Raw genomic sequence first — 27272 nt, 5'->3', positions numbered from 1 at the left:
TGAGACGGAAAATTGAATGAGTTTTTACCCTTTAAAGAAGATCTCCATTTCATTTTAAAATATGTTGTTTCCTACATTTTTAATGCTACTAACACTTAGATGTTTGCACATGTGTTTTTAATCTCTATGTATCTGATTATTACTGGTTAAAGTCAGTTACACTCACATCCTGAGTATGGATATAAAATCATCAGGTAGATGTCACTGGTAATGTTTATCACCTCTACTATTTAACATGAAGTACATTTTTATGCTTCCTCCTCAAATATGTCTTTTTTAAAAATTTGTTGATTTTGCATGTGTGTGTATATCATACAGAACATCCCACACAATCTTATTCATCTATATACCCACTTCCCAAATGGCACCCTCCCATAGCCTCCCCCCTCCCACACACTGGAGCCCATATACTCTGTCATCCCTGTTACTGTCCACTGTGTTGTCAGCACCCCCAGCCATTCACTAGTGCTTGTCTGTCTGCTGAATCTCGTCAACCTATCTAGAGATCCTTTGCATTTATTTTTTAAAACTTTGAAAATATTTTATTTTATTATTTTTACTTAATATGTGTATGAATGTATTACACATGCATGTAAGTGCGTCTATGACGTGCAATGCCCATGGAAATTAGAAGTGGTGTCAGATCCTTTGGAACTGGAGTTACAAATGGTTGTTAGCCACCATGTGGGTGATGAGATTCAAACCCGGGTCCTCTGCAAGAGCAGCCAGTGCTCTTAACAGCTGAGTCGTCTCTCCAGCCCCATAATATCATTTTAAAATATAAGGATACCTAGATGCCCACTAAATCATTTGTAGGTATGGTAAAATGAAAGTTTTTGCACATTTATTTCTGTTTAAGCTGACCATCTAAAGTAATTGTTGGAGGAAGGGAGGAAGTAAAGGCATGAATAAAATCTTTACATATAATGTTCCAGAAAAAGATGAATGTCTTGCTTAGGATACTTATTCAACATCTAAGGGCAGTGATACGTGTAATACCAGTGTTTTTACTTATTAATCTGACTAACAAGAAAGGCAAGAGTGAAAGAAGCACCCTACGGCACGGTCACAACAGCAATCAAAAAGTGGAAAATCACAGGGCATGGTGGTGCACGCCTGTAGTCCCAGCACTTGGGAGGCAGAGGCAGGCAGATCTCTGTGACTTCAAGGCTAGCCTGGTCTAGTAGTGAGTTCCAGGACAGCTAGGGCTACAGGGAGACCCTGTCTCAAAAAGACACACACACACAAAAAAGTGGAATATCACCAGGCATGGTGATGCGTGTATTTCTTTAATCATAGCACTGGAAGGCAGAGGCCAGTCAGATCTGATCAGGCCAGCCTGGTCCACATGGTGAGTTCCAGGCTAGAGCTATAGGAAGACCCTGTCTCAAACAATCAAAAAAAAAAGTGGAAAATTAAGTTCCTTGTGAACTCTGGAAATCAAGCTTATTTTTGTCTTGAACTTGATCAGAAATGAAAGCATTCACTGACCATTATGTTTTCTGTCTGGACATGGCAAGAACACATGGACATAATTTTTTCTTTAACAGGACCAGGCTCAAGATTAGACATAAACATTTTACAGAAAGCTCTGTGGTGCATGTGTGAACAGAAATGTTTAGACATTGTATTATAAAGGCTGGGCATGGAGGTGCATGTCCTTAATCCTAGTACTTGGGAGGTAGAGGCAGACTGATCTTTGTGAGTTTGAGGCTAGCCAGGTCTATATAGTGTGTTCCAGGCCAACCAGGGCTACATAGTAAGACTGTCACAAACAAAACAAAAAAGTACTATACTTACAACAGACTATAATGATACGGATTTAGTCAGTATTTCACCTTTGCTTACTCAGAAGATTTTTTTTTTTTCGGTCTTTTTGAAACAGGGTCTCCCTGTAGCCCCAGCTGGCCTGGAACTCACTATGTAGACCAGGCTGGCCTTGAACTCACAGAGATCTGCCTGCCTCTGCTTCCTGAGTCCTGGGATTAAAGGCATGCGCCACCACGCCTGGCTACTCAGAAGATTTTTAAAACCTAAGATTCACTGAAAAGAGTTTGGCTTACTATCCAGTTCATTTTTATATCCAAGAAGAAAACTGCACATTTTGAATAAAGATAAGCACAGATTATTTTTCAAAAAAAATTGAGCTTTTGTACATTTCATGCAACAGTTCTTAATCAAATTTAAATCCCCTTTGCCATTCATGTCCCACCCCCCATGAGACCTCATGTATTCTGCCATACATGTTAAGTCCTATCCAGTCAAGCATTTGAAATACTCAGATGACCTTTGGTACAAGTTCATCCACTGGAGTCTAGTCAGCCTATTTAGAGACTGTAAGGAAGGCCTACTCTCCCTCACCCAGCAGTAATCAGTCTCCAATAGTTCCCAGACTAGGGCCAGGCCACTGCCCATTTCCCTCGCTCCACTCTGGGCCCTTGTCTGATTGAGTTGGCATGAGATGCCACTGTTGCCACATGTGTGAGTTTCCATTCACCTGAAATCCTCTGTTTCCCTATGTTCATGAACCAGCTGGCTCTTACAGCCTTTCTGCCTCCTCTTCAGCAATGGTCCTGAGCTGTGTGTGGATGAGGTTTAATATAGGAGTCCTATCCAGGGACACATACTCTGCAGTCTCTTATTCTTTAAAACCTGGCCAGTTGTGGCCTTCTGTGTGCATCACACTCTGTTGTATAAGGAAGCATCAGTGGTTAGAGTTGAGGGATGCACTAGTTTTCTCTCTACCCCCTGTTCCACTGTGTTCTATGAACACAACTGTAGAAGTTCAACTGTAGATGTCACCTAGGACTGAGCATCTCTCAGATGTATATTCTGTATGTGACTAGTTGTGGGATTCTTCAGTAGCCTCCATCCGTTGCAAAAAGAAGTTTCTTTGATGAGTGGTATACTTGTCTGTACATATAAGGATCCATATTTAGCATATGGTAAGAAATTTTGTCTAGAGATATGATGGAGATAGGGCTTTCTCTATGACTATGTGTATTTGGCTGTGTTTAACAGTGGCACCCATGAGTTTACTCCCATTGAGAGGGTTTTAAGTTCAATTAGGTAGCTGTTGATCACCAATAGAGGTAGTTTGCTGTGCCAGTTGTTATGGTTATTAGACTTTAGGGCTGGGTTGGACCATTAATTGTTTTTCCTCCTTTAGCAGCTTGCATAGTATCCTCTACAACTATAAGAGCTAAACTTCAGGTAGAGGGCTTCAAGGTCAGTTCCTGTTCCATTGCTCCAAGTCCTGTGTCCCAGGTATGTCATGCCTTCAGCAGTAGGGGTCTTCTCTCCCAGTTCTGGGAGATAACCAAGAGCTCTAGTGATAGCCTGTGTTATTTTGGGAGTATCTTGGACCACTCTGACCAACCACTCAAAGGGAGGTCTCTCCTATCTGGCACTGTGCTTCTTGCCATACAGTCCCCAGGTACACAGTGTTCACACACCGTATGTAGTATGTGCATTTCTCAAGGGATTTCAGAGGCAACACATTTCCCTCTGGCTTCCCTAGCCCCCTAAGATCCATTCATGGCTACTCTCTCTCCCCCAATTTGACCTTCCTCCTCCCTCCCCAGTCCAAGTGCCCCTATTATTCCCACCCTCCTCTGAATAATACCAACCTCCTACCACCCCCCTTCTCCTGAGTTCCATGGCCCCTGCACATCCTTCCCTCCTCCCCTCCCAGCCAAACATTCCCACTTTCCCCACCTCCCCCCAGTAGTATCTGCTCCCTAGTATTCCCTTCATTTGGGTTCTTTCTTTTCCTTTACCTCTGTGTTTCCTTTCCATTTTAGCACAGATCATTTTGGAATCTGTAGTTTATGCTTCTGGTGGTGCCCCAACATCTATCCCCCAGCCCATCTTGGATTTCAGCTACTGTTATAGTGGAGAGAGAGATCTACTTTTGGATTCATCTTTTGGTGAAGCAATTCACCTCAAATGAGTGCCTCAGTTTTGACTTTCTGACTCAGTGTCCTTCTCTGGTCATGTGATCCCCACCCACCTGCATGCAAGGATATCCTTCAAGTGTGAAGGAATAATGACTCCCGCCAGTGGGTCTAGCAGTAAATACTGTGTCCTCTCGGTCTTCGGGTGGACGATTCTGGGAGGTACTGCTAAGGAGATGCTGTTCAGGCTATTGCCATGACTTATATGGTAAGACTGTATTGCACACTTTGGCTATAGGACAGAGAAGTTAATCTCAAACACATGGGGAAACTTCCTCTCTGCTGGCTAGCCTTCACAGTGCTGGAAGGTGTGATGCAGGCTACTGGAGAGAGAAGACATCAGTAGTCTTTCCCAGTGCTGAACCCTGCACACTGCAATACTGACCTGCCAGGCAAGAAATATACTCACTGATGCAATAGTGGCATAACTGTTATGGGGGTAATTAACAACTTTCTGATTGGATTTAAGGCCTGTTCCACAGGAAAGAATTTCATGCCTGGTACAGTAATCCTGATCAAAAGTCCACTGAAAGTTGGGGAGGTCACAGATCCTAGAATAGAACGTATTATTGTTATTTTCCTAAATGTCATGCTGCCAAATTCCCTTCTAAATATTTATGCTTATACCCATAGACCAGGGCAGTTCTTAGTCTTTTCAGAGAAGCTTCTCTTTGCAGTGGACGACAGTCAATGGAGAGGTGCATAAGTGGTCAGAGTGCTAAGAAAGAGACCGAATGTTCAGCTCCAAATGGGGCATCTATAGTAACCCCACCTCCACCAAGGCTCAAGGTGTCAAAAGAGTGTAAGAGCTGAGAGATGGGGAGCAGTGTTGTGAAATGCTGGCCTCTGGACAGGACATGGCTGTCACAATCACGAACTCACACCACTTGTGGTTACCCGCACAAGACATATACAAGATTAGACAGCCAAAGTCCTGGCATAGATGATATCCAAGTCCTATCTCATACTGTGAAGCTATTGACAGTGGACCATTGGGAGAGGGAGAATCCTTATTGAGGACATGGCAATTGTCAGTTTCCCATGCTCCAGGGGTTGGTCCCAAACCCATGCACATATGGCCAACACTAACTGTACTTAGTGGGTTATTTTTAAAAAAGGACATGAAATTGGGAGAGGGCATGATGGGGGAATAGCGTGGAATTAGAAGGGTAAATGGGGGTAAATATGATATTTCATTGTACACGTGTATGAAAGTATCAAAAATAAAGTTTTCCAAAAAAAGAAGAATTTATAGCCAAGGGAGCACTCGCTATGACTTCAAACAAACAGATCCAAAAGCAAATGAAGAGAGGAAAACAGAAGGAAACAAAGAAGGGGGGCAGTGACAGAACCTGATAAGGCCGCATGAGCCAGTGTGGTCATGGGCAGTCTGGGTGGTTCTGGAAGCCTGGTCACAATAACAGCCTATAATAAATGCTGCAGAGATGGTGAGATTGCCTTGCCGGGTATTGGAGAAGCCAGAGGCTCAGAAAGGTGGCTATATTAAGATGACTTATTTAATGTATCAAGAGGACCAACTTATTATTCTCCCAGGAAAGGTCCAGAGAACACTCACTTTTACTGAGGAATAAAGAATGTACTAATGGGGGGGTTCCATCACCTCTGGAATGCACACTGCAGGTCAGGACTCACAGGAGGATATGATGCACAGAATTAGACTTTCTAGAATTAAATGAAGTGACAGTATTCCAAAGCCATGAGGAGTAAGTGTATCAGTGGCAAAGTGGCTCTAAGACCAAAGTGAATGCCATCTATGCCACTCCATGTAGGTACAATGATACCCAATCTTTCTCAAAAGGCCCTTAAATCACTTAGCAAAGCAAGTGTTTTCTGGGATAGTAAAACACTCAATCCTATACAAATCTGAGTTGACTCGATACCAAGTGATCTAAATGTCACCACTGTTATTTAATTTGAATAAGGACTTAAGGATACTAGATACTAAATGGAGTCCTGGCTCTAGTCTTCATGTGACTTCAACTAGCCAGAGGGAATGGTTTGTTCATTCATCTCCAAGTATATCCCTTTAGTAAGTACTCCTGATTGCTCACACTGGTTCCCTGACATATAGAATAAAATCCTTTATGGTAGAGAGTATTGGAAACCCCTAGGGATAGGAAGTCCCTATCCCTACCAAGATACCAAATCAGATAGAATGTTGCATTGAGTGCAATTCCAGAGATGCCGCCACTTTATAGATTTAAGGGAAGACAAGATGGTCCCCCCTGCACTTAGCTGTATGGCCCCTTCTAAAATGGACCTTGATGGAAAGCAAGGGACTCTCATCAACAAAATCAAATGATGGTGCCAATCATGGCTGCCATACGGTCTCTTTCCTAGAATACTTTAACACAGCTTCTGCAGGCTATGAGGCTACGGCTCTGGAGAAATTTCTTTCAATCACTAAGAACATCAAAATGTGAAAATTGACAGCAATAGGTATTAATCTGATTTTTTTTGTAGGATTTAGTTCTTGTGTCCTCTCACAGTATAATTTGAGGGAATCTTGTACATCTTGACATTTAATTCAACTTCAGATCATCTACACTGACAGCATCAGGAATCTGATGAACAGAAAGTATGCCTGGTGCCCTATAAGGTGCACACAGTGGGAGGACAGAAGATTCAGACCCTGGAACGTATCATAGGTCCAATAGTGTGGAGGATTCTGGGACATCCTGCCCCAAATTATTAACTTGCATCCTCTACTGGAGAGGCACATCATGATGGGAATAACTTGGTGTACTTTCTTAGGAATACTGCTGTAATCCATTTATGGGGTGAATTAGAAGGCTGTCAGTTTCAAGACTCAGACTCTGATACAAGTTGATGTCTTCCTCAGACTGTAGGACTCAGATAACTCACCAGTACTCCAGATATCTGTGGTAGGTATGAACACTGCATAGCATCACTTGTAAGCCTCAATGAAAGTTAATATCATAGACTCTGGTTCTGCAGCAAAGGTAATTATTTCTCATTAATTAAAAAGCAACTCGGCATGTTTCTGTGCCCAGAAGAAACTGAGAATAAGGTTATATATGAGCTCAAGTGATTATCTGGAGCTGCCCTTCATGACCTAGGTGTCATCATATACATCGTGAGATCAGAGTCGTAGCATCTTTGGAATGATACATTTGAGATGAAGCTTGAGTGAGCCCAGAAGCCATACATAAATTACAGGTGCAAGTAGCTACCATTTATGCTTCCTGCTGCCTCTTCAACCTACTCCACGATCTCACGGGAACTCTCTACAGTAAGCTGTATCATTCCCTACGACAGCGCTCTGTAGTAAATGACCAGTAAACGTCTGTGACAACCAGCAGTGAACTGTTATTTCTCACATGTCCAGGGTCATAGGTTTTCTGATCTTGCTCATGTTTTGGCTTACTTGGTAAGCAATAAAACAATTTAACTGTTTTACACATCTCTCAGTCTCCATCAGCTTTCTCAACCCCACCATAAAACTGAAATTGTTGTTGTTTAAGACAGGACCTCCCTGAAGTCCCAGCTGGCCTAGAACTTGCTATGTAGAACAGGTTGGCTTCAATCTCACAGAGATCTCCCTGCCTCTGCCTCCTGAGTCTTGGGATTAAAGTTGTGTGCCACCATGCCCAGCCTCATGTGTTTATGTCAGTGACATTAGTACTTAAGGTGACAAGATCAGCCAAGTATTTTTCAAGTCTCTTGTATCCTTGGTCCTGTACAAATCACATAGCAAAGTTCAGAGTCAAACACTGAAACAGGAAGTTCTACTCCAGAGGACAATGCAAAAATCACATGGCAAAGGCATGAAGATACAGAAAAGTGGGGCTGGAGAGATGGCTCAGTAGTCAAGAGCACAGGGTGTTCTTCCAGAGGACCTAGGTTCGAGTCCCAGCACCCACATGGTGGCTAACAACCATCTGTAACTCCAGTTCCAAGGGACTCAACACTAATCTTCTGCCCTCTGTGGGCATTGCAGGCACACAGTGCACTTACATGCAGGTGAAACACTCATACACATAATAAGATATATTTTTAAAAAATACAGAAAACACAGGGTTGGAGAGAATGGCTCAGCAAGTAAGAACACTGACTGCCCTTGCAGAGGACCCAGGTTTGATTCGCAGCACCCACATGGCAGCTACGAACCGACCTTAACTCTAGTTCCAGGGGAATCCGAAGCTCTTTTCTGACCTCCGCAGCATTGCATGACACGGGTGCACTCACATACACGCAGGCAATACACTCATACACATAAAATAAAAATAATAAAATATTTTTAAAAATACAGAAAAGTGAAAAGTTGAAGCTATCTTGATCTTGTTCATACATGAACCAAATTGATATGTTGATGTGAGACAATCAGTCTGGCTGCAACACTACTCCGTCAGTGGTGCTCTGAAAGTTGGTGAGGGAAAAAATCCTCCTCTACACAAAGCACACATTTTTTTGTTTGTTTTGGCGCAGGGTCTCACTATGTAGCCCTGACTGGCCTGGAACTCGCTGTAAACCAGTCTGGCTTCAAGCTCAGAGACTGGCCTGTTTGTCTCCTGTGTGCTGGGATTAAAGGAGTGGGCCACTACACACAGCCTCAGAGATTATATATATTTATCATCTTGTTGATAAAGCCATGGCCACAGTTAACATTAAACAGACATTTGAATTTGAAAATTCTCTTGGCTGGTCTGGGCTATGAAAGGGCAAGACTGGATTAGAGAAATCTGAGAATAGGCCATGTAAACATAACAAAGAATAGGCCCAGGGTATGAAGATTTTTGCATCATGGAATGCTATGCTAACCTCTTTGTGTTGTTACATCAAAACACCCATGGCTTCATACTTCATAAAAAGGTTGCTTTCTTTTTTTTTTTGCCTTTTGAGACAGGGTCTCTCTGTAGCCCTAGCTGGCCTGGAACTAGCTATGGCTATGTAGACCAGGCTGGCCTCAAACTCAGAGTTCTGTCTGCCTCTGCCTCCCGACTGAGTACTGGGATTAAAGGTGTGTGCCACCACGCCCAGCCCATAGTTCACAGTTCTTAAAGAGTAGGGCATCACTGTCCTAGCAAGGACCTCCCTGGCTGTATCACCTGGTGGAGGAGCCGGTTGTGTGCAGAAAGGGCTCAGAGCACGGAGTGGCCTTGATTTATAACTTACTCTTGCAAGAACTCATTCACTGAAGCCAACATTAACTTCTTCCAAGAGTAATGCCTCTATGACCTGATCACTTTCCACTGGCCACATTTCTTAAGTGTTTTACTATAGCCACAGTACCCACTGGGGACTAAGTTCCTGGGGGCAACACTTAAAGTTTAAAAAAAAATTTTATGTGTATGAATGTTTTGCTTACATGTACATAAGTGCACCCATGTATGAAATGCCAATGCAAACCAGAAGAGGGCATCAGATCCCCAGAGCTGGAGTTACAGATAGTTGTTAGCTGCCATGTGGGTGCTGGGAACATAACCCAGGTCCTCTGCAAAGGAGTCAGTGCTCTTAACCACTGAACCTGCTCTCCAGCCCCTGGGGGTCACTTTTAAATCATATACAAACGATACCAAATACTACCATTCTTCTGAGCCAGCAAAAATTAGGTCAACAGGATGATTCTCCCAATAGACATTGACCAGTTTATCTATTACTCTGGGTGTATGTAACTCTGGGTTATCTAACAAGCCCATGAGGAGTAGTTATAGTGACAGAGGTAGAAGCTATTTTGGACTTTTCCCACTAAAGCTACTTTACTTACTGCACTGCAAAATACCCAGTCTTCTATAATCAGCAGAGACCAATGACTTGGTAAAATTCCTTGGAGAGATTAACCAGCCACTTGGTAGCAAGTTACATACATTCAGCTCCTTCTTCCCCTGGGAAGGAAGCTTCCTGTTGTAACTCACGGCATGGGCTTTCCTTCCTTTTCACCACTACCTCTGCCAGCATCACATCAGGCCCACAGAGTGCCTAATGCCCATTATCAACCTGGCATCCTACATTCCTCTGCCTCAGATACAGGGTGGATTTGTTAGCAAACGAAAAGCAGCAGTGTGCTGGCATGGTGGCTCATGCCTGGGATCCCAACACTTGGAAGGCTGAGCAAACAGATTGCTGGGATTTGAGGCTGGCCTGAGCTATAAAGCAAATACCAGGTCAGCCAGAGCTATACAGCTGAAGAAAGCTGCTCCCACTGATCCTAACATCCATCCTATACAGACCATCCAGAAAGAGTTAATCTAATAGAATGAGTATCCTCTCTTACAGGTATAGATCAGGTACCGCAGGATATCCTCCAGGATATGGTATGTGCACCATACAAATTCATACAATGTTCTATCAGTAGCAAACAGGCTATTGTGATGATCATAGCCTACAAAAGGCAAAGTGACCAAAGCCCTGGACAGTAGGGGATGGAGACGCAGGTTACTACCAGACAACCAACCTAGTCAAACTGAATTTCTGGCACAAAGCAGGAGCAATCCAAAATGGGCGGTAGAACAAGGAGATGATGAATATGTTCTGGCCTTGGGTTCTGCTGCAACGGGAACAGCAGCCTGCCGTACCAATCTTCCTGTATGTTCTCAGAAGAGTATGGCTTGTCACCACCTTGAAGACTCGGTGATAGAGCAGACAGTATGGACTAGGAGTTCAGAGCAGTCAAAGGACACACAGCAGCAAACTTTTTTTTTTTCCAGTCCTGGTTACCATAGCCTTTTTTCTGCTTCTAGCATCAGCTACAGTTGTATTAGACAGCCCTAAGGAAACTCAGATTTGTGCACTGCAACTGTTTTAAGTACTCCTTTTCGAATATTTGGGAAGCATGTTTTCCTATGGAAAAGCCTATCTCAAAAGTGTATATAGGCAGCTACTGTCCTTGGAAGTCACTCAACTAGTGGGGATTAGAAGGCTTAATAAAGGATCTCAGTTCTATCAGAGGGACAACTGAGGGAGACATTCTGTAAGCTTCTCTGGAGGTCTTATGGCATTCAAAGCTAAACTAGCAACCTTGATGATGCTCCATACTGGCTGATATTTCATTACACTGGCTGATGGTGCTCCTTCACACAGGTAGTCTCCCTCTTGCTCTCTCTGTTCTCTCAATTTGCTTCCTGGGATCATCTCACAAGTGACCCACATACACCAAGACCTTTTGACAGGTTCTATTTTCAGGTGAACTAAACTAAGACCATTAATCAAATGTATTTATTACCTTCTACCATAGTATTTGAGGGGTTTTCTAGGCTGTGTTTAATTATTTATGAATATGTATTTGCAAGGTGAGGTGAGAACATTTTTGGTTTTGGTTTTTTTATGTGTATAATGCCTGCATGTGTGTAAGTATACCTGTGGAGGTCAGAAGAGGGCGTTGGATCCCCTGGAACTGGAGTTACTAATGGTTGTTAGCTGCCATGTGGGTGCTGGGACTGGAATATTAGTCCTTTGCAAGAACAGCCAGTGCTCTTAACCGCTGAGCCATCTCTCTAGCCCTGAGAACATTTTAACCTTGTAAACTGAACCTTTTTTGTCCAGTCAGTAAAGGAACTGTACACACTGCAGTGTGAGGACTGCACACTCTGAACCACATTGTAACTACCTCCAATATTCTATTTGATGATGGATAAAATGAAAATATTTGACTTTATTAATGTATAAACTATTGGCCAAGTCATAAAAGATATATATGTGTGCTGGATAGCTTTAGTGTCAACTTGACACACATGGGTTGAGGGAGCCTCAACTGGGGAATTGCCTTTGTTGGACCAGCCTGTGGCCATGTCCATGGGGCATCTTCTTGATTGTTGAGTGATGTGGGAGGGCCCAGCCTACTGTGGGTGGTGCCACCTCTGGGCAGGTGGGCCTGTGTTGCATAAGAAAGCAGGCTGAGCAGGGTCCAAGGGAGCAAGCCAGTAAGCAGCATTCCTCCATGGCCTGTGCTCCAGCTCCTGACTCCAGGTTTCTGCCCTGAGTTCCTACCTTGGGCTCCCTGATGAACTGTGACCTGGGAAATGTAAGACAAATAAACCCTTTCCTCCCCAAGTTGGTAGTGGTCAGTGTGTTTTGTCACAGCAATGGAGAAACAAACTAGGACAATATGCTATTAAATACTATCAATAAATTCCACAATAGATATATGTAAGTTTCAAGTGATCACAGAAGATCTCAGTCTAGTATTACATTCTGCCAGAAGTTTCTTCAATAATGCTTTATGATACAAATGTACACAATACTTTTCAATCTAAAATATTCATAAAAATTGATTAGTTAACTTAGCTAAATTCTCTTATTTTTACATAAGGTCTACTTTTAATCACTAAACCCACATAACTTCACTTAAAAATGCTCACTGCATCCCTGGAATATTCCATCTTACTATTTGCAGCACTCTTAGCAATTTAGTTTTTTATTTTTAATTTCAGAGCACTTCATTTGGTTAAGAGAGCATATTGGCAGGTTATAAGTGCTTTATTTGTTTTTGTTTTTTGCATTATTTCTATTTTTAACAGAGGAAGGTTGGTGGTAGATTTGTGGCCATTTGCCGTTTTTATGACCCGGAGCTAGAGTTCAGGCTCTATATTTTATAGAGTGTAGTGCACCCTTCCACAGGTCGATGTGATTCTCCTCAAAACCCAGCTTAGTCACTGAAAGAAGATTCACTGTCTGAACTTTCTTCGAGAGGTTTTTCACCTTCACCATCAGGCACTGGAGCATCTGGCTTCCTGAGAAAGAAGGGGGAAAATAAAGTTTTCTTTCAACTGAAGACAAGCACTTACAAACTGCTGCTAATAAACTTGCTAAGTCTGCCACCCTAACCCGGTGTCTCCGGCACTATACCAGTCAGATGCTCACTGGCTTCTGCACACCAACAGGGATTAAGTGCTATTCCTGCAGAGACTGATGCTCTCTCTTGCCAGCCCCTACACACTGTGTTCTCCAGCACTTTCTACTTCTCACTACCATGGAGACTCAACCATAGAGATGGGACGACCAGTGCTAAATCCCTCCAGCCTCAAGTGCACATGAAGTACAGAGGAAAAGTTAGGAATGGAAAGAAAAGGAAAGTTGCAGAGAGTTAGAAACAGGAGGGAGTTCAAGAACGGCTACTAAGCCCTCAACAATGAAGCTCCCTCCTGCAACAGAGGGTGATGAATACAAAAGGCCACAACAGGCCAAAGAGTAGAGAATAAGAGCCTGTAGAGCAGGGTCCCTGGATAGGACTCCTGTATTAAACATTACCCACCCACCCAGAGCCCATTGTGGAAGAGAGGACAGAAAGATTGTAAGAGCCAGAGGAGGAGGTGCATGACCATATGGAAATAGAGTCTTACAGGCTCTTGGGACCTTGCTCATATGAGGGTGACAGCATGCACAAGACCCATGCAAACTCAATCTGACAAAAACCCAGCATAGAACTGGGGAAAAGGGTAGAAGCTGAAGAACTATTGACAGCTAATTACTCCCGGGTGAGGGAGAGCTGATCTTCTTTAAGGGAGAGACTCTACATAGGCTGATTAGACCCCAGTGGATGAATCTGTACTTAAGGGATGTCTGGGTACCCAAACTTGACTTAACATATATGTTAACAAGTTAACATAAACTTGACCTTAACATAGATGACAGAATACATGAAATCTGGTGGGGGAGCTATGGCAGTGTGTGGATGGGGAGAGGGCATACAAAGATGATTAAGATGTTTTGTATGCAATACACAATTCAATAAAAATATACATTAAAGAAAGAAAAAAAAGGAAGAACTACTAAAAACCACAGGCAATATGAACATTTTGTGGGGAGGACTGGCTAGTAAATGAAGGGTCTTAATGTTGGTAGACTGTTTCCACTTACATTTTTTTTCTCTAGAGAATGAATACAAAGTATGAGTTGGTATAACACTTTCTCAAAGACAGCACAAGAGACGCATGAACATTTAAACTCCAACTTTGTAAGAGTGTGCTATAATAAACAAAAGTGAAATGTTAATAGAACTATTGAGTCACTTTGAGGAGCTGGGCAGATAGCTCAGTTGGTAAAGGGTTTGCCTTGCAAGTGTGACAACCTGAGTTTGGATCTTTAGAACCCATGTAAAAAGACAGGCATGGTGGCACATGCTTGTAATGGTAGAGACGGTGAGATGGGAGGTAGAGAGGAGATCCCTGCAGCTGAGTGCTCAGCTAGCCTAGCCTGCTTGGGACATTACAGGTTGATGACAGACCTTCTCAGACAAAAGCTGGAAGGCACCTAAGGAACTACAGACAAGGTGGTCCTCTGTCCTCCACAGGAAAAGCATGCATGTGTGCACCCACACCCATATGTATAGTACACACAGGAACATGAACCTATACAAACAAAAAAGTTGTTTCAATAGGCCTCAATAGTGCTTATGCCAGTAAATCATTTAATCAACACAGGTGCTCTATTACTTAGCTACCAGAAAGCAAATCAGCAAGGAAAGCATACTTGGGGAAACATAATGAGAGAGGAAACGGAAGCATAATGAGATACTGTGTGTTCATAATTAAACTACCAGATTAGTTCTGCCTTGGGCCCCTGATTCTTAAGATTCAGGATATTCAACAAATAGAAAATTATCATTAAAATAAGGCAATGTATAGTCTACTGGTTACATTAGTGACTAAAAATTATGGCTGAAATATGGCTTATTTACTTTGTCTTGTCACTAAACAGAAACAAATGCTGGAACCACTCCTCAGCTGTCAAATATAAACCATTACTTCTGGCTAAACAATTAGACTATGCCTATAAGTTAGCCACAGGTACCCTATTTAGAAAAACTGTAAAGATGGATACAGGTTTGACTGACATTCCAGCTGCCTAAAATACTAATATAGGGCCATTACCTTCATCACCTTTCACAGAAGCAACAGCTCTGGAGGTAGTGGGCATGGATACTGGGCATATTTTTCTCAGTAAGTTAATCTTTGTTCTATTGTTGATTGCTAGCGTCTTCATCTTTGTTATAAAGAAAAAACATTACACTAGAAAATTAATTCCCTAAAATAAATGCTACTTTAAAAAGGGGTTGCCTGGGCATGGTGGTACATGCCTATAAGCTCAATATTGGGGAGGCTGAGAGAGGACAATTGCTATGAGTTCAAAGCCAGCCTGGGCTACATAGCAAGATCTTGTGTCAAAAAAAAAAAAAAACAAAAATAAGTAAAAATTTTAAAATGAAAAGGGTAAAAGTAGCTTAGATCTAGAAGGGGGTAAAACTCAAAAGTTTATTGTGTAATATGGGACTGGAGAGATGGCTCAGCAATTAAGAGCACTGGCTATTCTTACAGAGGACCAGGGTTTGGTTTCCAGCACCCACATGATAGCTAACAACTAAGAGTAACTGCAGATCCAATGACCTCTCCTGGCCTCCATGGGTGTTGCATGCATGGGTACACTTACATACATGCAGGCAAAACACTCATACACATAAAAATAAATAGAACAATTTAGTATGTACTATGACCATTTTAATAATCTTAATTTTGCTGAGGCATGAACATGAGAGGTCCTTCCATCTTCTCGTATCATTTATAATTTCCTCCTTCAGCGATTTATAGTTTTCAACCTTTGGGAAAGTTGATGCCTAGGTTTTGTTTGTCTGCTTAATTGTTTGAGGCTATGTAAACGGGATTGACTTCTTTACTTTTATCTTCCTGTGAGTTCAGTGAGTGGCAAAAGAAATCTTTATCCATCAGCAAGTACTACATTTCCTTTATCCTCAGCTCCTGGCAACTAATATGTTTATTTTTTTCCTGTTACTTTGCTGAAATGCAGTCTTCTGGTGGTCTTTTGGGTCTTTTAATTACAAGATCATATCATCTACAGAAACAATCATTTCACTTCTTCCTTTCCTATTTGTTTTGTTTCTTTTGAGACAGGGACACCCAGTAGCCCCAGGTGGCCTGGGAATCACTATGTTGAGCAGCTGGCCTTGATCTCACAAACATCTGCCTGCCTCTGACTCCCAAGTGCTGGGAATAAAGGCATGTGCCACCATGCCCAGCTCCTTTCCTCTTTGTATCCGTTTCTTTGTGTCTGTAGGGGCCTTATTCATTTCTGTTAGGAATTTAAACTAGTCTAGCCACAATTAAAATCAGTATGGAAGTTCTTCAAAAAATTTAAAATAGGGGCTGGAGGGATGGCTCAGCGGGTGAGAGCACCTGGTGTTCTTGTGCTTCCCGGTAGACGATGACATGGGAATGCTATGACACCCACCCTCAGGAGCTAATGTCACGGGGTCACTGTAGTGTTAGGTGCAGTGCTGTGTAGCAGCAGATGAGATCCGGGCATGTGGCAGGGCCACCAGGCCAAGGGACATGGGGAGAAGCTCATGAAACTTCAGTTTTCATTGAAATAATACAAATACTCTTGGATTCTTAAGTACTAAGTTATTTTTGAAATTGAACTATAATTCAGACACCAGAAAACCACCTTGAAGTGCATGAGTTATGGAGGTGTAGTATATCCACAAGGTGTGCAACTGCTGTAGTACTTAATTTCATTTTCATGACAGGAAAAAGAAGCCATTATACAGTGGGCAAGTACTCTACATTTCCTTAGCCCTTAACTCCTGGCAATTAATAATGAACTTCTTATTTTAAAGGTTTTCCTGTTCTGGACAATTCATCCAAATGAGATCATATGATACTCACCTTTCGTGTCTGGATTCTATTTCCTACCACACATCTTCACAATTCATCCATGTCACAGCATCTGCAGCACATCGGAGCTTTCCCTGGTGAGTATTACTCCACTATGTACAAATATCCCATTTTGCTTATCCATCAATTTTGTTACTACAGATAATGTTACTGTGAATGTTTGTGCACAGCTTTTCTGTGAATATACATTTTCAAATCTCATACAATATTTCTGGGCCATATGGTAACCTTCTGTTTGCCTTGAAATCAACTTCATTTTGTACTCACTGTCCACGGTACAGTTACAGCAGGAATTCTCATAGTGTGTAAAGTGTAAGCCGAGCACAGCACTCACCCTCTCCTCCCTGTTGGTCCCCTTTACTCCAGACGGTTTCACTTCTAATTTCATGTTTTCTGCTTTCTCCACATTTCCCTATAACTGTTTCAGAGTTTCAAGTCTTACACTAAAGCCTCTGATCTATTTGGAGCTGATTTTTATGCAGTGTGAGAGAGATCTAGTTTCATTCTTCTACATGTGGCTGCCTGGTTTTCCCAGAACCATTTGTTGAAGAGGCTGTCTTCAATGTATATTTTTGGCATCTCTGTCAAAAATCAGGTGGCTGTTGCTGTGTGGGTTTGTATCTGGGTCCTCTCTCTGATCTACTGATTCACACGCCTGGTTGTGTGCACGTGCTGTGTGTTCTACTGTGATACCTCCTGCAGTAGTCCCTTTGATCCAGATTATTTTGGCTACCCAAAGATCTTTGCTCTTCAAAATTAGTTCTATTTATTTATTTATTTATTTATTTATTTATTTATTTATTTATTTATTTATTTATTATTTCCAAATGAATTTGAAGACTGTTTTTCTATTTCTGTGAAGAGTAGTATTGGAATTTTGATGGGGACTGCACTGAATCCATAGACTACTTTGGTAGTATAACCATTTTCATAATATTAACACTTCCAATCCAATCTTTGTCTTATTTCTGTCACAGGATACAGGCCTGGTCAATCCTAGCAACCAATTTCCCTGGAGCGAGGGGATTCAAGAGAGGGCTCCTAACTCAAGTAGGGACAATCAGAATACTTCTCTAGAAATGCACCATGGGTTATAAGGCAGAAGGGGCTCTTTTTAGCCAATTAGTAAAACTAAAACTATTAGTCTTACTAATCATTCCATTATTTGGCTTCAGACAGAAAACTCATCAGCAGTAGGAAGGATATGGCTTGTTATACTAAGAATGTACAGGTGGAGGGAGGTAGGGAGGCTGGAAGAGTGGCAGCAGCCATCCAGCCCTGAGACTCTGAGCCCAGACCCTGCCCACTGCCAGCACTTTTCAGTTATGAGCCCATAACTTCCCTTTTTGCTCAAGGTACTTTAAGTCGGCTTTATAATTCTCAACACAAAGAGAGTCCTACAACACAAATATTGTTGTTTTAAGTTCTTTTCATTAAAGGAAGATTTATAGTTGTGTTTAAAACTATAGCTACTTTAAGGATATAAAAGTCAAATAAATGCTGTTAGGGAAAATAATTATACAGGTAGTTTGAAAATATTTAAAAAATTTTCCTGACATTGAAAACAGCTGAATTTAAAGCAGATTATTATTAAATTTGTGAGTAAAATTACTGCTGAGGAGGAGGTGGTGGGGAGAGGATAGGATGATAGTTACTTAAGTGAGTTTTCCAAGGGCTTCCAATGAGATAATACAATTATAATGTCACATGACATTGTTGTCTGTTAGTGGCCTATTGGAGCTTATGTTACAGCAACAGGCACCCTTGAGGGAAAAGCAAACACTAAGGTTCTGAGCACAGATTGCACTGACCAGGTAAAAACCTTGGGGGTTGTCAAAAACATAACCATTTCAACTTTGATGTTGTATTAACCAGGACTTATTTTTAGTATAACATTAACTCAAACTATGGAAACTTTGGTCTTTTCTGACTCCTGGAAGAGAGGCATACCCTGGTAAGTAGCCTCCTGAGAGCAGGGAAACTAACGCCCAACCTTATGAAGGGAAAAGCAAGCAGCTGCTCTGCTGCAGTGGGCTTCTGCAGGGAGCACAGGACACTTCACCTCCTGCAGCTGCCCATCTCCTGCAAGGGGCTGCGGACCACAAGGGCTTTGTGGCAACCCCTCACTGCTTTCTCACTGTGGTGATTAAAGTTTCCAACAATGTGCCAATCACATTTTCTTCAGACACTGTTTTTATTTGTCCTGTATGTTCGACCCAGTATTTGCCAATTGAGAACTGTCAATTATACTGAATGTACAAATCTAAAATACTGAATGAGTTTAAAAAAAAAAAGCCCACACATTACTTTGGAACTGTCCAGTTGTAGAACTGAGACCTACTCTCAATCCGTTCAAACCCAACCTTTGTTGCTACCATGTGTTGGCAGTTAGCCAACAAAGATCATTGAGAGATGTGGAATTCCTTTGGCGTACAGGAAAGTCTGCTACACAAGCCTTGTTTAAAAAAAAAAAAAAAGGTTTCTTATTTTCCAGGGTCCTTCTGTTTAATGCTAATAGCCCCCCATCTCAGTGATATGGACGATGAGGTGGTCACTCTTATTTCTGCCAAACCCAAGAGCAGGCATTCCACCATTTGGGAGGAGAATATAAATGTTCTTAGAATGGCTATCTCCAGGACACATGCTAGCTGAGCTGAGCTGCTCTGTTCAAAGCCAGCAAGCTAACCTGAGCTCTACTGCATGTTTTCTGGATTCAAACCCATAAGCTGCATACCTAGATTGAGAGTGCGAGCAGCTGAATGTCAATTTCAGACGTCTGCTCTTGGGATAGGATATAGCTCAGCAGAACAGCACTTGCCTAGCATGCAGGGTACCTGGGTTTGACCCCCAGTATGGGGGGGAAAGTCTGGACTTTGCTACATAACTGAAAGTACAGAGTTTCAGGCTGAGAAAACAGTATAATTTAAAAAGCTGAGATTCTGTGTGAATGAAATATGTCTGTTGAAAACAACGGTATACAGACAACTACAGGATTATAAACAAGTTGTGACACAAAAGCCTGGTAAATCCATTGTTTAGAATTTGCTACATATTCCTCCATTAAAACATTCATAAATCACAACTAACATTTATTAAACATTCAGTGCTTGTCCAGAGTTGTGCTTACATCATTACTGATCTTGGGCTGAACACTTCTAACAGGGGTGAACCTCCCTATTTTTCATCTTGCTGATCAATCCAGGGTTACACAGCTGGAAAGTGGCAGGGTAGAATCTAATCCAAACTGCCTCAAGTCTCTAGTTCAGCTTAGCCTGAGCCTTCTCTAATCACCATGAACTTTATCTCTTGGGATTCGCAGGACCAAAGGTTAATCTGTATATCCTAGAGTCACAGAAGTAGTAATTTCTAGGTAATAATAATATTAGCTCTGAGACACAAATGGAGAATACTGACAGGATGGGGTGAAACTTTTCCTCGTAAGGAAATCTAGGCATTGGTTGACAGAATCTTAAAAGCACTGTTTATCCATTTTGTGTTTTGGGACGCAACATTAAAGCAGGTTAACCTCTGAACAAAGATGAAGTGGACATTTCCATCTCCCCCGCAACTGAGAACAACAGTGACGAAAGTATTCAACACCTTTTAGTGTAGGTGGCACAGAAATTAATTTTGAAAAGCTAAGGGGGATTCAGTCTTGCTTCTGTGAGAACTATTGTTACTTTTAAAAAGTTGGATTTGGAGGCTAGCTGAGAGATGGCTCAGTGGTTAAGCGCACTGGCTGCTCTTGCAGAGGACCCGGGTTTGATTCCCAGCACAAACATGGCTGCTAACAACCATCTGTAACTCCAGTTACTTCTGACCTTTGAGGGCATTGCACAATATCAGTGCACTTATATACATGCAGGCAATACACTCATACACATAAAATAAAAATAAAAAATAAATTTTAAAAACTTGGATTTTTAAAAATAACTAAATCAATTAAAAATATCAAAAAAGTAATTATTTCAAGCACTTTCTTCAGTTTTATAGATATTCTAAAATTTGATGATAGTCATTTTTCCAGTAAAACTGCCAGGCTATTTTATCATGTATACATCTTAACCTTAAAACTGTGCTTTTAGCTTCCAATACATTAGTCAACCATACAATAACATATTTACGGATCAGCGTTTATTTCTATATCAACCTCACTTTTGTTCTTTGTTCAGTACAGATGTAAGCTACTCTTTCTACCAGTTATATGAGTGCTCTACTATCTAAGGCTAATAAAAAAGAAAAGAGAGTTGGCTCGGCAGTTAAGAGCACTGGCTGCTCTTGCAGAGGACCCAGGTTTGATTCTCAGCACCAACATTGTGGCTAACAACTGTCCTAACTACAGTTCCAGGGGAATCTGACACTCTTCTGACCTCCATGGACACTGCATGACGGGTACACTTACATACATGCAGACAATATACTCATACACATAAAATAAAAATAATAAAAATATTTTAAAAAGAACCATAAGTTCCTGGATGAGGCTTATTATGTATCTACAACTCTAAATAAAACTGCACTCTCTCCTTCGTTGGCACATTTTCTTCTTGTACATCACCTCAAATGTTTTTCCCAAAGTGATGCTAACATCTATGTAAACGTGATTCTAAAGTGCCAGAATTCCTTTGTTTACAAGGTGGTTTGTTGCACCAAATGTAGCTGGAACCGGTTTGCTAGTAGTGGTGACAGGTTAAGTGAGTCAGTCCACTCCGGCCAGTGCCCCTGGTGACCAACGGCATGTATTTATGAGGCAATGGGCCAGAAGTCAGTCTCCAGGCTGTGGTTGAGCAGCAGGTTTTCTGTAAGGTCATGTTAACTGTTACTGGAATTCTACCCTAAAACTTGGCACTACCTCACCAATGAATTTTCTCAACATTTATAGACAATGACATACACTCCAACTTGCTAAGAGAGCTATAAGAACATAATGTGTGTATGTGGGTTTCTCCCCCTGGTTACTACCTACAGATTTCTTAAGGTTGCAATACCTAATGGGCTCTTAAAGAACATTAGGAGTTAGTTAGGTGGATAAGATGGGGAAGGGAGTTCCAAGGAGAGGAAAGACAACATTTAAAGATACCAAAAGGAAATAGGAAGATGATTTATTCAGAGAAATGCAAGTAATTTGCTACTAGTCAAAATAAATGTGCAGAAGTAGCAAGAGACACAGATAGAGAAAGGGTATGGGATGTGATGATCAAAGCATTTATACGCAATAGTTAGACATTACATGCTGAGGGCAGTGGAGAGCCATAGGCAATTTGAATCAAGAATGAACTTATGACAGTTCCACTTGGCTTTACTGGAATGGCTTCAAAGATAATATGACAACAAAACAGGCAGGTGCTACTCTGATAAATAACTGAGGTGAGAAATGAGAAGAGCCAGAGCTAACAGCAATGGTATGGAGGCATGTGGTAAAATATAAGTGATATTAAAGATGAGAAAATAATAGTGACTGGTACAGTAAGGGATAGGGAAGAGGGCAGAGTCAGAATCAAGGTGACTTTCAAACTGCTAATGTGAACAGCTGGTTGAATTAAAGGACCGTGAATTAGGCTTAGGGTGGGCAGAGGCGGAAACAAAACCACCGGAAAGCAATAGACACAGGATTTCCTGTTTCTACTTTTCTCTACAGAGAAATGTCATAATTTTGAAGGTCGTTTTAGCTCTTTATTATTTAGGATTTTGTGTATTTCCACAAGGAAAAAAGAAGTTACAATCAAAGGTAAATATATTTATAATTATACAAAGTGAATCCCCAAATAGATTAAACCCCAAATGTTCAGTTCTTATTAAAACATATGCCACAATTCCTCGACTTTTGAAATATCAGAAACAATTTCCAAGGTAAATGTTAAACATCGCAGACAAGCTTTTGTTCACGTTACCAGGCCATGTCTTTCTTGTAGTGATTATTTGCTACTCGAAAATACACCAAATGTAGATAAGGGTTAGAAAACAATTGTTGGAGGCTTTATTCTTTTTGTTTTGCTTTTGCTTTTTTTTTTTTGAGAGAGGGTCTCCCTGTAGCCCCAGCTAGCCTGAATCTCTCTATGCAGACCAGGCTGGCTTCAATCTCACAGAGATCCTCCTGCCTCTGCCTCCGGAGTAGTGGGATTAAAGGCATATACCATGACACCCGCTTTAAAGACATTCTTAAATTTCATGTTTTTGAAGGGAAAATATGAGATGATGCTTATGCTTCATGTCCAAAATACACATCTTTCCTTGAAGGGCTGGGAGCCAGGAAAAATGTCAAAGTATACTATGCGTACAGTTTGAGTGCCAGAGTAACACTGGGTGAACTAAACCTCAAACTGGAAAGACTTGTTACAAGTATCTGGATACTTGCAAAACAGAATAGTTCTGAAGAATCCATTAAGATATAATTTATTCAGGATGAACCATGTAGCCATGTTTGTTTCTATGCAATGAATTACTGTCAAAGTTCTGAGCCATGATTTCTTAGCATTTCTCAAAATTATTTTATAAGACTTATACAAATGGGTACTTAATTTCATCATAAACATTAATGTGTGACTAGGATGTAGCTTAATCTAGGTCATGGTAGAATAAATTTTCTATACACCACAGTCTTAAATGAAAGGCCAGTAGATACCTTCACCCCCCCGCCAAAAGATAGCACAGGCGAAAACAAACACTGAGTCATCAAATTCTGACCCAGATTTATCACTGAGCTACTGAAATTGCTTCTAAAAAGTGCAAAAGCTGGTTTTAGTAGCCTAGAATATTTCCTTTCTTTTTCTTTTTTAACATAGCAGAGGCATTGTTTATGAAGACAATATTGTCACCTATAAAATACTGTCTAGAAAAAAGAGAACGCAAACTTGAGATATTTTTGTTACAATTGACAATCCCATATCTTTTCAGTATCATTTTACTAGAAAAACTACTTACTCAAGGAGGTCTGGATCCAGTCCTTCTGATATCATTTTGTTTCTTATTGCCATCACTGGAACACCCTAAGAAAAGACAGAAGGTAACAATTCAGAAAAAAGCCTCCTTTAGTATTTCCACATACCACCTAAAACAACACATTGAGACAGCCCATTATTTAAAGTGGTTCTTACTTTGCTTTTTATGTTAGTATGTGCAAAGCACTTGAATAATCTAACAAATTCATTTTATACGCTGATGGAATTAGCACTATCTAATCCATGTACACCCAAACTGAGTTATATGACCTTACTCATTACTTACTACTGGTACAGAAGCAGAGGAGCGTATTCCCACCAAAAGAAAAAAAAAAACACTGATAACTCAAATGACTAGAAATTTGACTAAATTAATAGGATAAATACCTAACTATATTAATGTCTTTGCAAATAAAGATAACAGTTTCAGAGCTTTATTAAGCTTAATAATATACATCCATGTAAATGTTCCTGTAATAAGCAAATATTCAAATTCCACTTACATATCTTAGGATCACAGAATTCAAGCAATGTAGTATATACCTTCCCAGCACCACTACAAACATGAAGCAATGACAGCTATGGGAGGGTAAGTTGCAAAACCATCTGGAAACCTGCATTTCTACATTCAGGATAAGAATATCAAAATAGTAAGAAAAGGATACATTGGAAATAGATAGAAATTTGTTTGGAAAGAGAACTCATTAGATGAATAAATAAACCCCACATGGCTACATAACTGAATGTGGACGTCACAAAAATTTGGCAATGATAAATGGCTTCTGAATGTGATATACCCCCAAACGAATTCACAATCAAGTTCATGATGAACCAAGGCATTTCTGGTGGTGCCTGTGCTGCATCATGTGACTCTTCTGCAGTCTTGGCTCAGAACATATAGTGTGTGTATTTTGCTCTACACATGCCATTATACCACATAACAGCAGGAACTCTGCCTGAAACAGCCCTGTTGGATTCAAGACCATTACATATTATGAACTGCAGTGTGTTTTTTAGTTGTATATATAAGAATTTCTACTCCTATAGAAACATAGTGTTTTAATTATGGAAAACAAAGACTTTTCATAATTTCCTACCCTCAATCCTCAGCATATAAGTGCCACATTAGTATAACTTGGGGTTGTATTGTATTTGAATGTTTGATTTTAAAAATTGCTGGCTTGAGTTTCACTAAAAATGGTTTGTGCTGGAGAGACAGCTCAGTGGTTAAGAGCACTCACTGCACTCCAGAGGACCACAATTTGGTTCCCAGCATCCACATGAGGCAACTCACAACCACTTTTAACTCCAGGTACAGGGAATCTAATACCCTCTTCTGGCCTCTGTGGGCTTCTGCACACATGGTACACACATAGGCATTTGCATATACACAAAATTTCTTTATGATTCATTATCCATAAATGCTTGATTTACACACCTGTTTTATATGTACATATATGCCTAGGGTTGTGTAAAAAATCCTCAAGCAAAAGGGGGTCATAAATGATAAAAGTTTAAGGATCCCTGCTTAATTGAATTCTAAATATTACATGGATGACTATCAACAGTACCAATCTGGAATTCTCTTCAAAACTATTCCCCTAAAACAGTCATCATATAAAGTAAGGTTATACAGTGTTTTGAAAAGTGAATTATGACAGGTCTGGAAGATAAAATAGAAGATGAAACTCTTGGTCTTTGATAACTTACAAAGTTAATGGAAAGACAAATGAGGGTTAAAAACAGAAAGTTCCTTTAATATGAACAGACTTACACCTCAAGTAGAATAAGCAAAAAGTAAGATTAGCACTACTCCTAAACCTAAGATGAATTAAAACAGATCTAAAGCCAAAATTTACTATCTTTAGACAATAGATTAGTATAGCTCTCTACCCTCATCAGAGAAGGCTTTTTTTTTTTTTTTTTCAGTAAATGGCAGTTAACAGAGACCTACAAGTGGCCCAAGTGCAGAGAATAAGTACCTGAAGAGTGCTCAGCCCTAAATGGGACATCTATAGCACACTGTCCCACCAAGGCTCAGGGACCACTGTGGAAGGGGCAGAAAGACTGTAAGAGCCAGAGGGTAGAGGGGACTGCTGTGAAACCATGTTTTCTGGATATGACAGGGTCACTGCACTCATGAGCTCAAAGAGGCTGTGGTTGCCTACACTAGATCAAGCCAGTTGGAAATTCCAGCATGGATGGGGGAGGGGCTCATGAAGCCCAACTCTTAACAAAGGAGCTATTGGCAGTTGCTGGCTGCTGGGGGAGAGCCAGTTTTTGGCAGGGATATGGTAGTTTGCCCCTGGTAGTTGCCCATGCTCCAGCAGATGGCCCTACACCCATGCATGTGCTAGCATCACTAACCATTCTTAGTTGGTTAAAAAAAGATGTGAGGTTGGGCGTTGTGGGGGGAGGGGTTCTGGGAGGAGTTTAATTAAAGGGGGGTGGGGCGGGTCAGGATACTATCAAATTACATTGCATATATGCATGAAATTCTCAAGAATAAATAAAAACAAAATATACTAATAACAAAATTAATTTAATTTTAATAATAGAGGAGAAAGTTAAATGACAAGGAAATTTAACTTGATAATTGAATGTCATTTAACTATTTAGAATAACAGAAGGAAAGGATTTGGAACATTTGAAAAAAGAACTGACATGCTAAGGATAAAAGGGAAAAGAACAGAGCCCACGTCATATTTCTTAGAAACAAAACACACACACAAACACACACAACCAAACAGCCTCTCAGTTTCTACTATGATTTGATGGCACAAGGTCTTTCTACAAATGAGTTATGTGATTTATTTATCATACGTTAGCATAATCCACAGGACATTGCTGGAAAGGTTATACAAATAAATTACAAAGCCCAAAAAACAGAAGGGAAGAGAAATGAGGTTTTAAAAAAACAAAAGAGCATCACCTAAAATATAGCAAACAAAGTGTGTTTGGGATAGAGGGGAGGTTAGTGGAAATACAGGATGAAGATCAGGGATGTTGGGAGAAGCAGATGAGCTCCCTGCTTTAATAGATTCATGGAACTGATTATAATAAAAGAGTAACAGAAATCTGAATGTAAAGTTCCATATTTTAACCTTATTTTCTTGGAACTGGTTACATCAGAAGAGTACAGAAATATCCAAAATTCAGAATGCCTTTAGTCATTTCTGTATGTTGATGTAGGTAAAGGAAACCACAACCAGCGTCAAATATTTTGCCCTACTAAAGACTTATTATCATACCTTAATATAAATCTCAAAAAACTTGATTTAAAAAAGATAATTTGGCCTGTGTTCCAAAGGATGCATTCCAAAGGGATCTGTTATTACATTTCCAGTGAAGCTGCTTAGAAAATCTGTTGTTTTGCTATATTCTTGCTTGGACATCCAGTAACAGTCTGATTTGTTAACCATCAAAAAAGAAGTGTCCCAATTTCCAATCATGAAGAGACAAAGCTACTGGTGGTCTAAAGAGAACACGAAAGACCTCAAAACTGAACTTTGGAATTTTTTTTGGCAAGTGGTAATGGCAGCTTGTCCAACATAAGTAATGAAGAAAAGAGAAGGCAGCCGTAAGTCTTAAGTTCCAAAAATCATGTCTGTATCTGCGTCACTGGAGAAAGTGTGTAAAGAAGCCACACTAATGAAATTATGATGGCAGCACTAATGGTTAAATACCAGTTTCTTATATCACAAAAACTG

The 27272-nt window shown here is 40.7% G+C and overlaps 1 protein-coding gene and 1 long non-coding RNA gene across 3 annotated transcripts in view; one reads left to right on the top strand and one right to left on the bottom strand.

Moving 5' to 3' along the window:
* The window catches only part of LOC115070266, a 52665-nt gene that overhangs the window by 12295 nt on the left and 13098 nt on the right, over positions 1-27272 (top strand). The window contains exon 2 of the long non-coding RNA XR_003849451.1: positions 16567-16701. This is a non-coding gene — a long non-coding RNA (uncharacterized LOC115070266). The remainder of the gene's footprint in view (positions 1-16566; positions 16702-27272) is intronic.
* Positions 12395-27272, bottom strand: part of Washc3 (WASH complex subunit 3) — a 47603-nt gene continuing 32725 nt past the window's right edge. For both annotated transcript variants that reach the window (XM_008832612.3, XM_017798035.2), the window contains exons 6-7: positions 23546-23610; positions 12395-12667 (exon numbers count right to left, since the gene is read on the bottom strand). In XM_008832612.3, coding sequence (XP_008830834.1) covers positions 12583-12667; positions 23546-23610 — 150 coding nt within the window. In that variant the 3' untranslated portion in view covers positions 12395-12582. The remainder of the gene's footprint in view (positions 12668-23545; positions 23611-27272) is intronic.

This window comes from Nannospalax galili, unplaced genomic scaffold, assembly GCF_000622305.1.
Source record: "Nannospalax galili isolate Female #2095 unplaced genomic scaffold, S.galili_v1.0 scaffold415, whole genome shotgun sequence".
Taxonomy (NCBI): Eukaryota; Metazoa; Chordata; class Mammalia; order Rodentia; family Spalacidae; genus Nannospalax; species Nannospalax galili.
This window is presented reverse-complemented; position numbering and strand designations above follow the sequence as displayed.